Source organism: Oncorhynchus keta, chromosome 22 (genome assembly GCF_023373465.1).
Source record: "Oncorhynchus keta strain PuntledgeMale-10-30-2019 chromosome 22, Oket_V2, whole genome shotgun sequence".
NCBI classification, from domain to species: domain Eukaryota; kingdom Metazoa; phylum Chordata; class Actinopteri; order Salmoniformes; family Salmonidae; genus Oncorhynchus; species Oncorhynchus keta.
In genome coordinates, this window is record NC_068442.1 from 27102711 (window position 1) to 27117047 (window position 14337).

General features: G+C 41.2%; 1 protein-coding gene across 3 annotated transcripts; it reads right to left on the reverse strand.

Moving 5' to 3' along the window:
* Positions 1-5900: 5900 nt before the first annotated feature.
* Positions 5901-10734, reverse strand: LOC118401249 (synaptotagmin 1-like). Of its 3 annotated transcripts, none has more exons than XM_035798607.2 (7): positions 10566-10734; positions 9820-10009; positions 9575-9621; positions 8920-9321; positions 8729-8848; positions 7261-7372; positions 5901-7138 (listed from the first exon to the last, which is right to left on the reverse strand). In XM_035798607.2, exons 1-7 carry the CDS (start codon positions 10566-10568, stop codon positions 6828-6830), a joined length of 1185 nt encoding a protein of 394 aa, XP_035654500.1. In that variant the 5' UTR covers positions 10569-10734; the 3' UTR covers positions 5901-6827. The 3 variants fall into 3 exon arrangements, with proteins under 3 accessions (XP_035654500.1, XP_035654498.1, XP_035654499.1); XM_035798605.2 differs by having other exon boundaries at positions 9575-9654; XM_035798606.2 differs by having other exon boundaries at positions 9575-9654; positions 9820-10001; positions 10566-10726.
* Positions 10735-14337: the final 3603 nt, after the last annotated feature.

Genomic DNA, 14337 nt, shown 5'->3' on the forward strand with positions numbered 1-14337 from the left:
CGATTTAATAGATCTTCGGATGCCTTTGTTGTGCATGTGGTTTTCGGTTGGTGGTCTGTACAGGTTTTGGTCTTGTCCTTCCTGTTGCTCTGGCTTCTGCTCTCCTATCTCTCGTTCTCCATTTCTTTCTCTTAAATGGTTGCTTCCAGGTACCATGGTTGGATGGGGTCAGTCGATTTGGTTGGGTTGGTGTCATGGGCATCCGGTGGGCTTCTTACCTTTTATGGTTTGTATCGAATTTTGTCTGAACCTTTATTAGTTATGGTTATTGATCAGTTGTATTTGTGTGGGTTTTGTTATCTAGTCCTTAGTCCCTGATTTTTATTGGAGGGGGATGTTATGCCCACTCACTCTCCCTGCCTCTTCTGTTTGTGCTTTCATTTGCAGATTGGGGACAGGTGGAACTGTTGGGGTGACAAGTTGCACCTGGGTTTGGGATCAACTAGGAGACAAGTTCCTGGTGCCCAGTCCTGGCTCTCTCCACAAGCACTTTTCTTGTGATCTGGTTGAGTATGTTTTTGATTAGATGCACCCTTTAACACTGACACACATTTTACCTTCATCCATGCATCTCCATCACACCGCTCACATGCCTACTTTCACACTTCACAGGTTATTTTTCCTTTGTAGTTTTATACTTTAGTTACTTAATATTTGTTACTCCTAACTGCATACGTGGACTCCCTCTCTTGTCACCATCTAAGATCCAGGTTGTGTCAACTGCAGGGGGAGTGGGAGACATGGTAGTGAGCCAAAGACAGCTTTTATTGTGGGGGAGGTGGGTCTTTGGCTTGTCTCTAACGCTGACTCAAAGATGCAAATGTGTGTAAATTGTATTTCAACTGGGAGGACAAATAAGAGCAGACAGGACAACAGTGAGAATGAGAACTGATGTGTAGTCCTCACAGGAACTTGAGGTATGTCAGGGGCTTGGAAACTTCTAGAATTTAGAAGTCTGGAGATGGCGCATGGAATGTGGAATTTGTCAGGGGGAGGGGCTGACGGGTAAGAGACCTCTCTGCTTTGTTAGGATTTCCTGTGCTGAGGTCAGATGGCTGCAACACGAACTTCACACAACTTCGATGGTGCCACACTCAATGTCACTATTTGAGTAATTGTCTTTTCTTCTGACAAAGAAGAAATACTCATATCCCACCTGTTGAGAGTCATGTTTGTTAGTTTTCAGAAATTAAATAAAAACTAAGAATGGATGATCCTACATGGTAAATTCAAACAGCTTAGCTCTGAAACTCAGGACAATAAACTTACACACAACCTTTTCCTATGTAACCCAACATTCCACACTATTGACTTCATCAGAGCCATTTGACAGTGGGAATATATATTTTTATTTAACTAGGCAAGTCAGTTAAGAAAAAATCTTATTATCGCGACCGGATGTGATACACCTTCGGAATATGTATAGCAAGCGTACACCACATGGAATTTACATTTTGTTTTTCTACACACAATTTACGTTTCTATAAAGCCACAGGTGAAGTTCTCAGCTGTATTCACTGTGGGAGATCCCAGGAGGTTTAGTAGAGCGGTAAACAACAGTGGCTAAATGTTTACGTCTAATTTCACACTGAGCAATAAACCAAATGGCAGGGCAGCTAATGACTGACGTAACTGCACTTTTTCTAACTGCACCTTACTACAGTCTGAATCAAATGTGACGAGAGATACTTTTCATTGTTCAAACAGAAGGGAACTATGAGATTGAAAGCTGCATGACCACTTAAAGAGCATTATGTCTGTTCATACTGTGCATTCCACTGTGTAAACCCCTCAGTAGACTGGACAGAATCTCCCCTCTCTAACAGCTGTACAACATGAAGAGTGTGGACAGTAATTGCAGGCAGACTGCCGCCCCTCTAAAGGCTTGGCAGTAAGCCCCTTCCACTGCAAGGTCTCTGGGTTTATTTTCTCATGCCTCTGTTCACGGACAGACAAATGAGGAGATAGTGGGCAGGGGGTATCAGCCAGCTAACAGCACATTGCCCTGGAGAAGGGGTGGGCACTGCCTGGGAATGGCCTTGAAAGGGTGAGATGCAAGCTGGCTGCTAATCTCACATCAGCAGCTCACAGTGTTGAGAGGAGTTTTGTGGTGTTTCATTTTGTGATTGGGGATGGACATGTATTGGGGTTGCAGTCTGAACTCAAAGAACTCTCTTCTGTTCTGATTGTTCTTTGCTCTTCATTCTCTAGTCTTGAGTAAGGTTGGGGTTTGACTCAGCTGCCACATTTCAGTTTTTCCTCATGATTGTTGCAGCACAGCCACATCAAGGACAAACACTGCATGATAGAATATGTGATGACTGATCTCGCAAAGCCAGACATGTCTATGAATATTGCATATCCTCAGACTACCGTCATAGCTGTATAGTCTGGCATGGGAGTCTTGTTGACAGTTATGTCTTAGCATTATAGACACATGTGTGGACAGAACTGACTAGATAATAAATAATGTATAATTTATTTCACCTTTATTTCACCTTTATCTACATACAGTAGCTGGTAAACTGGGGAAAGTACAGTAATAGAACCACTGAGCTACAGTGTGTATATATATATGAATGATTATAAACTGGGTGGTTTGAATGCTGATTGGCTGTAAGCTGTGGTATATCAGACCGTATACTACATGTATGACAAACATTCTCTTTACTGCTTTAATTACGTTGGTATCCAGTTCATAATAGCAATAAGGCACCTCTGGAGTTTGTGGTATATGGCCAATATACTACGGCTAATGACTATATCCAGGCACTCTGCGTTGCGTCGTGCAAAAGAACAACCCTTAATCGTGTGACACATGACGCATATGTGGCCTTTATGCTTCATCCAAAACAACTGGGAACTCGGAAATCACCCAATTCGGAATTCCAAGTCGTGATGCATTCTCTACCTTCTTGCCCTTTGTGCTGTTGTCTGTGCCCAATGTTTTTACCATGTTTTGTGCTGCTATCATGTGTTGCTGCCTTGCTATGTTGTCTTCGGTCTCTTTATGTAGTGTTGTCTCTCTTGATATGATGTGTGTTTTGTCCTATATTTTATTTTTTAATCCCCGTAGGAGGTATTTTGCCTTTCGGTAGGCCGTCATTGTAAATAAGAATTTGTTCTTAACTGACTTGCCTAGTTAAATAAAAATAAATACTTTTTTTTTATTCTAAAGCTCCGACTTGCTGATCTGAAAATCACTGATGTCAAAATTTGACTTCGTTTTTTTCCGAGTTCCAAGTTGTCTTGAAAGCAGCATTACCAATAAGTAGTGATGGGTCGAACAAATGGCTCTTTGAATGGTAAAAGAGCTGTTCATTTGGCTCCCTAAATGGCATACTGCTACCCCTGCATGTAGAGCTTAAAACAACGTTTTTCTGCAGATAAATTACAAAATGATTAAATAGTGGGGACAGCGCGTCAATCTGGTCGACGGGCATTCCGAGACTTTTTGGCACACCGAAAATAGCCGAAGCTCATCACTACTAATAAGTTACAGCAGAGCACCCTCATGTGGTCAACAAAGGTACACGCTGGACCAGGATGAACATACATAAACTGCTTGTGGGAGTCCAACTTCAGAGCTGAGACTGTATAAATATGTGAATGTTTTTACTAAACATGGATTTCTTCAAGGTTCTAGTGATGCTGACATGCAACAATTACCATAAATTAAGAATATTTGTGCACTTGATTCAAATGGACACAACAGTGGTAGGCTTGATTACCAACAACGACGAGACGGCCTACAGGGAGGAGGTGAGGGCCCTCGGAGTGTGGTGTCAGGAAAATAACCTCACACTCAACGTCAACAAAACTAAGGAGATGATTGTGGACTTCAGGAAACAGCAGAGGGAACACCCCCCTATCCACATCGATGGAACAGTAGTGGAGAGGGTAGTAAGTTTTAAGTTCCTCGGCGTACACATCACAGACAAACTGAATTGGTCCACCCACACAGACAGCATCGTGAAGAATGCGCAGCAGCGCCTCTTCAACCTCAGGAGGCTGAAGAAATTTGGCTTGTCACCAAAAGCACTCAAACTTCTACAGATGCACAATCGAGAGCATCCTGTCGGGCTGTATCACCGCCTGGTACGGCAACTGCTCCGCCCACAACCGTAAGGCTCTCCAGAGGGTAGTGAGGTCTGCACAACGCATCACCGGGGGCAAACTACCTGCCCTCCAGGACACCTACACCACCCGATGTCACAGGAAGGACATAAAGATCATCAAGGACAACAACCACCCGAGCCACTGCCTGTTCACCCCGCTATCATCCAGAAGGCGAGGTCAGTACAGGTGCATCAAAGCTGGGACCGAGAGACTGAAAAACAGCTTCTATCTCAACGCCATCAGACTGTTAAACAGCCACCACTAACATTGAGTGGCTGCTGCCAACACACTGACTCAACTCCAGCCACTTTAATAATGGGAATTGATGGGAAATGATGTAAAATATATCACTAGCCACTTTAAACAATGCTACCTAATATAATGTTTACATACCCTACATTATTCATCTCATAGGTATACGTATATACTGTACTCTATATCATCTATTGCATCTTTATGTAATACATGTATCACTAGCCACTTTAACTATGCCACTTTGTTTACATACTCATCTCATATGTATATACTGTACTCAATACGATCTACTGTATCTTGCCTATGCTGCTCTGTACCATCACTCATTCATATATCTTTATGTACATATTCTTTATCCCCTTACACTTGTGTTTATAAGGTAGTAGTTTTGGAATTGTTAGCTAGATTACTTGTTGGCTATTACTGCATTGTCGGAACAAGAAGCACAAGCATTTCGCTACACTCGCATTAACATCTGCTAACCATGTGTATGTGACAAATGCAATTTGATTTGATTTGATTTGGTCCCCCCTTTGCTGCTATGACAGCCTCCACTCTTCTGGGAAGGCTTTCCACCAGATGCTGGAACATTGCTGCGGGGACTTACTTCTATTCAGCCACGAGCATCAGTGAGGTCAAGCACTGATGTTGGGCGATTAGGCCTGGATCGCAGTCAGCGTTCCAATTCATCCCAAAGGTGTTTGATGGGGTCGAAGTCAGGGATCTGTGCAGGCCAGTCAAGTTCTTCCACACCAATCTCTACAAACAAGTTCTGTATGGACCTCGCTTTGTGCACGGGGGCATTGTCATGCTGAAACAAGAAAGGGCCTTCCCCAAACTGTTGCCACAAAGTTGGAAGGACAGAATCGTCTAGAATGTCATTGCATGCTGTAGTGTTAATGTTTCCCTTCAATGGAACTAAGGGGCCTAGCCCAAATGATGAAAAACAGCCCCAGACCATTATTCCTCCTCACTATGCATTGGGGTAGGTAGCGTTCTCCTGGCAACCGCCAAACCTAAATTTGTCCGTCGGACTGCCAGATGGTGAAGTGTGATTAATCACACATCAGAACATGGTTCCAATTCTCCTGAGTCTGAAGGCGACGAGCTTTACATCCCTCCAGCCAACTCTTGGCATAGCACATGGTTATCTTAGGCTTGTCTGCGGCTGCTCGGGCATGGAAACCCATTTCATGAATCTCCCGACGAACAGTTATTGTGCTGAAGTTGCTTCCAGAGGCCGTTTGGAACTCGGTAGTGAGTGTTGCAACCGAGGAGAGACGATTTTTACTCACTAAGCTGATCAGCATTCGGTGGTCCCGTTCTGTGAGCTTGTGTGTCCTACTGCATATAGTGTTTAATATTCACAGGTGATCAGGCACTGCTCATATCAGGTGAGCAGCTGGAACTTATGATTTACCACATTTCAGTATAGTATAATAGTAAAGCATAGTCTATTTCACAGAGGTGATATCAATTTTGAGAAATAGCTTGAAAAACTAAATGTTAATAATCCTGGTCCTCCACACATTTCCATTTTTTATTTTACCTTTATTTTACCAGTTCGGTCTCATTGAGATGATTTAAACTCTTTTACCATAGAGACATGGCCAAAATAGCAGCACACAGAGTTGCAGACACGTTTACAACGTAAAACACAAATAACTACAGTTTAAAAAACACCAATTTACACACTTAACAGCAAGATGATTTGGGAAAGTGTGGTGCAACTAGGAGTCAAAATATTGACAGCCCCCCACTTCATTTTCCAAAACTTTCCATAATTTCCCATTATAGTGTTAACCTAGCTTTTAACTAATATAAAGGGACAAGCTCCTTTAATTTGGAACTGGAATGTTTTTCTCCCTTTCTCCGTACGGGCCTTAGACACAATCACCAAAACACAGTCAAGTGAGCACAGGCGATAGTTTTCATTTGTCTGTTGGACAAAAATGGGAGCTGTTTCAATATGGCCTTATAAATACCAATGATGTAATCGCCGAAGAGCTAATGAAGGCCAGCCCACTCTCATATAGAGGATACAGTGATGTGTGAGCGCTTTAGAGTCAGTAATAAACCTCAGCGCCCCATTGTACACAGTGTCCAGCATACATAATGACTCCACAGGGGCATACATGTACAAGATATCACCATAATCAATTACAGAGACAAAAGTATCGGAAACAAGCCTCTTTCGCACTTCAAAAGAAAAACATGACTTATTATGAAAATAAAAACTTAACTTGAGCCTTAGCTTTTTCACAAGACCTTCGACTTGGGGTTTAAAGGCGAGACACATCTATCAAGATAACAAATTCTTGTAAGTTGCCACTTTCTATTTGCTTGTCCTGCATAGTCACTATACATGGAAGAGTATGAGGTTTCATCTTAGATTTTGTGAAAACCATCTGTACATTACAAGAACATAGTCAAAGTAGGGGGCCTGGCTGACCTCAGATCAACAACGGATGCCACTTTGCTATTGGCTGACAAAATGATCGCATCATCAAACACCAGTGTTCCTCCTCTGACCTCTTTCCCTTTCCAAAGGTGACCTGGCCAACCAGGCATTTTGATGACTTCCTGGCTGCATTGATCTTGTACACAGAGACCACAATGCAGCACGCCCTGATCTGTGGGTCTGGCAGGGTGAACATCATGACTTCGTTGAAGACGGTCACTTCACACAGGGTCTTAGCAGTGGACTTCTGGTGTCGCAGCTTAAACTGGTTGCAGAGGACACTGATCCGGGCATACAACCGAACTAGAAAAATGAAACTAACTTTTTTTAAACAATCACCAATCAATCCTACCTGTATCTACAACGCAACAGTATGCAACGTCTGCTCAATAATGAGTTTATCACACAAGAAACGTGGCATTCACCTTTGTCTTTTTCACTTTGCTGAGACAGTGCCCTGATCTTCAGCAGACCCACCTCCAGTCTCTGGAGGGTGTGGAGGTACTTTAGAGAGAGAAGCACCTCTCCAACCATGTCCTGGAAATGGTAATACTGTATTATTAAAGTCATGACAGTACACCGACAGGTTTGATATCATTTGAACATACACTCCCATGTGTATTTATTTGGACAGTGAAGCATTTTGGATTTGAGATCAAACGTTTTATATTTTTTATTTAAATAACCTTTATTTAACTAGGCAAGTCATGAGGCGACAGTACATAATGCCAGCTTTAATTTGAGGGTTTCTGTATACGTATCAGTTTTACTGTTTAGAAGTGAAAGCACTTTATGTATCTAGTCCCCCCATCTGAATAAGTATTTTGAACAATTTACTTACAGTGTATTCAATTTAGTCAATGATTAGTATTTGATCCCAAATTCCTAGCACACAATGACTACATCACACGTGTGACTCTACAAACTTGTTCGATGCATTTTCAGTTTTTGTTGTAGTTTGTGTTTCGGATAATGTTTTTCCCGATATAAATGAATGCTAAATAATGTATTGCATCAAGTTGGAGTCACTTTTATTGTAAATAAGAATATAATACACTACCGGTCAAAAGTTTTAGAACACCTACTCATTCAAGGGTTTTTCTTTATTTTTACCATTTTCTACATTGTAGAATAACTATGAAATAACACATATGGAATGATGTGGTAACCAAAAAAGAGTTAAACAAATAGATTCTTCAAAGTAGCCACCCATTGCCTTGATGACAGCTTGCACACTCTTACCAGTCAAAAGGTTGGACACACCTACTCATTCAAGGGTTTTTCTTTATTTGTATTATTTTCTACATTATAGAATAATAGTGAAGACATCAAAACTATGAAATAACACATGGAATCATGTAGTAACCTAAAGTGTTAAACAAAAATACATTTTGATTTGTTTAACACTTCTCTAGTTACCACATGATTCCATGTGTTATTTCATAGTTTTGATGTCTTCACTATTATTCTACAATGTAGAAAATAGTAAAACAAATTAAGAAAAACCCTTGAATGAGTAGGTGGATCCAAACCTTTGAATGGTACTGTGTATGTAGCAGAAAAGCTGGAAAAATAAAATAAAAAAACAAGATGTGTCCTCCGAAGAGTGGATGGGTTCAAAAAATAACAAATATATATATAACACACTATAAGTGAATTTGTCCAAATACTTCAAATTGGGGGACTAGACACATAAAGTGCTTTCATTTCTAAACGGTAAAACGTATGTATGAAAATACCTTAAAATAGAAGATGACATTCTGAGCTGTCGCCTCATAAACATTTGATCTCAAATCCAAAATGCTGGAGTATAAAGCCAAAATCAATGTTTTAGCTTCACTGTCCAAATAAATACGTAGCGGAGTGTAGGTCCAGATAGAGTGTATCATCCACCTTTTGTGGTGTCTGTAGATCCTCCAGTACTTCAAGAGGGTATGAGATGTTCATATCACACAGAGAAACTCTGACCTCTCCCAATAACCCATGCCTGGAGAACTTATCAAAGTCTCTGACCTGCAGAAAAGAGGACAATATTTTGGTTATCTGATTTAATTAGCTAATCAATGTAACACTACGTTATGTACCTCAAACCTGACGGTGGTGTGAGGGACATCCTCCTCCTCCATAGAGCAGGAGAACTGGTCCCCAAACGTAGGGCTGCTGCTGTCCTTCACCATACGGGACTGCCACTCATGGAGCACACACTGCAGTGAAGGAGAGGACTGCTCCTCCTTCTCCTCCTCATTATCATGCTTGGCCCATAGCAGCCGAACCCTCACAAAGGGGTCCACACTGCGGCTGAAGTCCCTGACCGGCAGGCCCCGGGCCTCCAGGACGGTGACCACCAGTCTGGACTGCAGCTGGTCATAGTAGAGGGAGAAGCGCAGGGAGCCCTTCAGCTGGTTCCCCAGGCCGGGCAGCTCCATATGGCTGCCCATGTACAGGCAACGGCTCAACCTCTGTGCCTCTTCATGGAGCTTCTCCACCTGGGGAACAGATATGGTCATACTGTCTATTTCAGTGCGTTCTCTAAACCACAACTCACTGAGATAAGCCCTCTGTTTGATTTACGTCCATTCAAGAACAGCACGACTGCAAAGATACACACAGAATGTTAGCAATTCATCATAGTAGAAGCTTGTTGCTCCATATTTCAGTGTAGACATAAGACAAGATGGGAGAGCGTTCCTTGTGAGAAACCAAAGGAATTAATAGTTACAAGTAATAGAGTTCTCTAACCTTAAAATTAGGCCTCTGGGTTTCCATGTAGAGGTCTTCTGTCTTTGCTGGCTTGCCATCAGATGAAAGTAAGTTATCCACTGCATTGAATAGAGAATTAAAGCAGCATCCAAAAAATATAGGAATTTGCAATAAAGAATGTTCAGTACTTTAATTATTATTCCATCCAGTTCTACTGTACGTTGGTGCTTGACCCATATATGGTTTAACCAACAACCAACTGATAACTTATTTAGTTAACTTACCAGGTTCCTTTGGAGCCTGTGAGCAGTAGCGGTATAACTGCCACACCAGAATGCCCATAGCAATCAGGAAGAGGGTTACAGAGATTCCCAGGATACAGTACTTGACCTCTTCATTGAAGGGCATGCGTAGGTCCCCAATAGACAGGTCTACAGTGGGAAGGACACGCATGTCTCTCTGCCATCTAAAACCCTGCAGAGCAGGATGCCATATGATTTCAGCACTTGTAATGTTCTATTCAAATCATATATTGACCCTGGTGTCCTACAGTATATGCAAAATTGGTGCAATTCTCAATGGTTAAACAACATTCATGAGATCCAGTAACAAACTTTAGACCACAGTCTCCTCTATGGAATGTTACTTGAACAATTTCATGTTCGACCCATCATAGGTTCTTAATGCATATTTACATTTTAGAGATACATTTTTTCGTTAGTGTTGCTGTATAACAACTCTGTTATAACAGTCATAACAAGGAGATTACATCAGATAAGTAAACTAAATATATCTATCATGTCATCTGGCTCCCCAATAACATTTCATAGTATTACACAATGTACAAGCACTGTACATATCAATAAAGTCACCCTATATCCTTAATCACTCTATTCTGTCCATTAATTTACAATTGGCAGATACAAATATACAGTGACACACTGGCAAACATCATCTGATAGAACTACAGTTATGGCAAAAGACTAAACACAATGTGATATGTGTGAAGTAAGAAAATAAGACTTAATACCATATGACATCATCCGTCTGTCCCTCTCCATTCACTGTCTGTCACCTGTGTTTCCATTACCATACATTAATCCTCTGACAAAATGACTTACTGATCCTATCAGTACCTGCCTATCCACCACCTGGTTTAACAGGTCTGATTAGTTTCTAAGGAAGTTTCCAGACTGCCTCGTCTTATTGTACTTTCTCCACAAGCAGCCTTGACATTTGTAAATAGACGGTTTCACATTACTCTCTGGCTCATTGTTCCACCAGCACTATTTGCAAAGCCACTGTTAGATAAGGTTTATCACATGCAGTATCCAAATAGCTGCCAGAAGAATGATAAGATAGTGCAAATAAAATAAAACAGGGCTTAAATTATTTCAGCATTTACCTAACAGTGTTTGTATAACTAAAGAGCAAACTAAAGCATTCTTAACATACGGATGAAAACGTTTTTTTTAATCATATCCACTTCCTTGTTCCTCATTTTCTAAAAACTTTTGTGTACAACTTGTATTTCAGATTGATCTAACATCAGAAAAACTCCTACTATTCGTCATAGGGGATAACACATGGGATAAATTTTATTTTGCAGGATTCTTACAAAATGTTCTAAAGACAGGTAGTGCAAATAAATACTCTCCATTACTATATTATGTAATAACACCAAAATGCTTTTCATTGGAAAAGAGAGCCGTAAAATGCATCACCCTTTCAGACATAACAGTGGAATATTTCTATATAATGAGATAAAGAACTGGATCATTCACTGCTCAGAAATAAAATATTATAATTGAATATCCTCTTAGAATTTGTGGTTTACAAAGAAGTCACATATGCACATATGCAAAAAAGCTTATTTCATGCACAAATTTGTCTACATTCCTGTTAGTGAGCATTTCTCCTTTGCCAAGATAATCCATCCACCTGACAGTGGCATATCAAGAAGCTGATTAAACAGCATGATTATTACACAGGTGCACCTTGTGCGGGGGACAATAAAAGGCCACTCTAAAATGTGCAGTTTTGTCACACAACACAATGCCACAGATGTCTCAGGTTTTGAGGGAGCGTGCAATTGGCATGCTGACTGCAGGAATGTCCACCAGAGCTGAATGTTGATTTCTCTACCATAAGCCACCTCCAAGGTTGTTTTAGAGAATTTGGCAGTACGTTCAACCAGCCACATCCGGCTTCTTCACTTGTGGGATCATCTGCGATCAGCCACCCTGACAGCTGATGGGTTTGCGCAACCAAAGAATTTCTGCACAAACTGTCAGAACCCCCCTCAGAGAAGCACATCTGCGTGCTCGTCGTCCTCATATTTCTCCAGTTTTTTTCTCCACCTTCTTGCCATTAAATCGAGTTAAGGAGGAAATCAACGCCTTTGCAGCCTGAATGGAGAATGTGTCATGTATGAACTGGTCCACGGGAAGTGTAGAAGTGTGTATTATCAGCTGCATGCATTCGCCGTCTTCCAGCCTTTGTGCTAGGTTTCTGGCAATAATCTTACCCGGAGCAGAGCTCACATCACCAGAATTCCACTATTTGCAGACTGAGGCCTCGCCTGGGTCCTGTCACCTTTAACGTTAGTCCCCAAAAATTAAGCGTAACTCATGGTTATTATGAAAAGCCATTAGATATTTTGGCCTATTTCTTCATATGCACTGTAGTGACTACTGACTCTACAGTACACAAAGATTTACTTCAGTGGTTTAGCCTAGTCACCTAATTAAAGGCAGAGGGCGCAATACCCACATCAACAGTAGGCCTACATAGCACATCATAGAAAATAAATGTAGCCTAATGTGTGTAGTCATTTAGTTCAAAAAAAGTATTAGGCCTAAAGCACCTTATCCCTTTGCCTACCCGACTATGGTAAGACAAGTTTACCTTCTCACTAATACAGTTCACTTTGTGGTCCTTCTGTAGCACAGTTGGTAGAGCATGGCGCTTGTAACGCCAGGGTAGTGGGTTCGATTCCCGGGACCACCCATACGTAGAATGTATGCACACATGACTGTAAGTCGCTTTGGATAAAAGCGTCTGCTAAATGGCATATATATTGCTGAAAAGGAAGAATCTGACATTTACAAACTGTGCAACCATTTTTATTTTACAGAGAACTTACACTGGTCTGACATTACCGAAATCTGAGAAACTCAGAAGATTACAGTGCACAATCACGATGGTCAGATTTGTACCATTCAAATTAACTTTGGTTTAATGAATCTATGAAACAAATGTGGATAGTGATGTTGGCCAGAAAAATATCAGGGGTACAGTAGTTAAAAATCAGTGTCTATTCGGAACAGAAACAGATGCTTCCACCTAATGTGCAAAATAAAATAATTCTAACTCCTGACACCACATGGTGTCAGAGTCCTGGAACCTCAGAGCAGGAGATTGAAAACCCATTCAAAGCTTCTACTGACATGCTTTAGAACATTTTTGACCCTGCATTCCATAATGTACAAGGTGGAGTCCACCATTAATCTTGTTCTTTCACAACAAAGTAAAAACCAGTGCTTGGCTTTGAGGGAAAGTGTGTTACAGGGCGCCTGAACTGTGCTTTCCATGGCCCCTCAGAAACATACACCACAGGAGGCTACTGAGGGGAGGACGGCTCATAATAATGGCTGGAATGGAGTGAATGAAATGGAATCAAACATAGAAAACATGTGTTTGCTGCATTCGATACCATTTCATTTATTCTGTTCTAGTGATGACTATGAGCCCGTCCTCACCAATTAAGGTGCCACCAGCAGCCTGTGATGTACAGTACACACTGAAAATCAGGGGGCATGGGAGTAAACGGCAATGTGCAAGCAACAAAACACCTTTCATGCTCCTGAAAATGAGAGTCAAAAGAGTCCATACAGTATACAGCATATATTACACACACTACCGTTCAAAAGTTTGGGCTCACTTAGAAATGTCCTTGTGTTTTCTTTCAATAACATGTTTTTTGTCCATTAAAATAACATCAAAATGATCAGAAATACAGTGTAGACATGGTTAATGTTGTAAATTACTTTTGTAGCTGGAAACGGCAGATTTTTTATGGAATATCTACATATGCGTACAGAGACCCATTATCAGCAACCATCACTCCTGTGTTCCAATGGCACGTTGTGTTAGCTAATCCAAGTTTATAATTTTAAAAGGCTAATTGATCATCAGAAAAACCTTTTGCAATCATGTGCGCACAGCTGAAAACTGTTGTTCTCATTAAAGAAGCAATAAAATGAGCCTTCGTTAGTCTAGTTGAGTATCTGGAGCATCAGCATTTGTGGGTTTGATTACAGGCTCAAAATGTCCAGAAACAAAGACTTTCTTCTGAAACTCGTCAGTCTATTCTTGTTCTGAGAAATTAAGGCTATTCCATGCGAGAAATTGCCAAGAAACTGAAGAACCTCGTAAAACGCTGTGTACTACTCCCTTAACTTAACAGCACAAACGGTCTCTAACCAGAATAGAAACAGGAATGGGAGGCCCCGGTGCACAACTGAGCAAGAGGACAAGTATGTTAGCGTCTAGTTTGAGAAACAGATGCCTCACAAGTCCTCAACTGGCAGCTTCATTAAATAGTACCCGCAAAACACGCCTCTTCATTGTTGACATTGAGACGACTTCGGGATCCAGGCCTTCTAGACAGAGTTGCAAAGAAAAAGCCATATCTCAGACTGGCCAATAAAAATAAAAGTATAAGATGGGCAAAATAACACAGACACTGGACAGAGGAACTGGACAGACGGCCAGCATCCCAGAGTCACCTCTTCACGTTG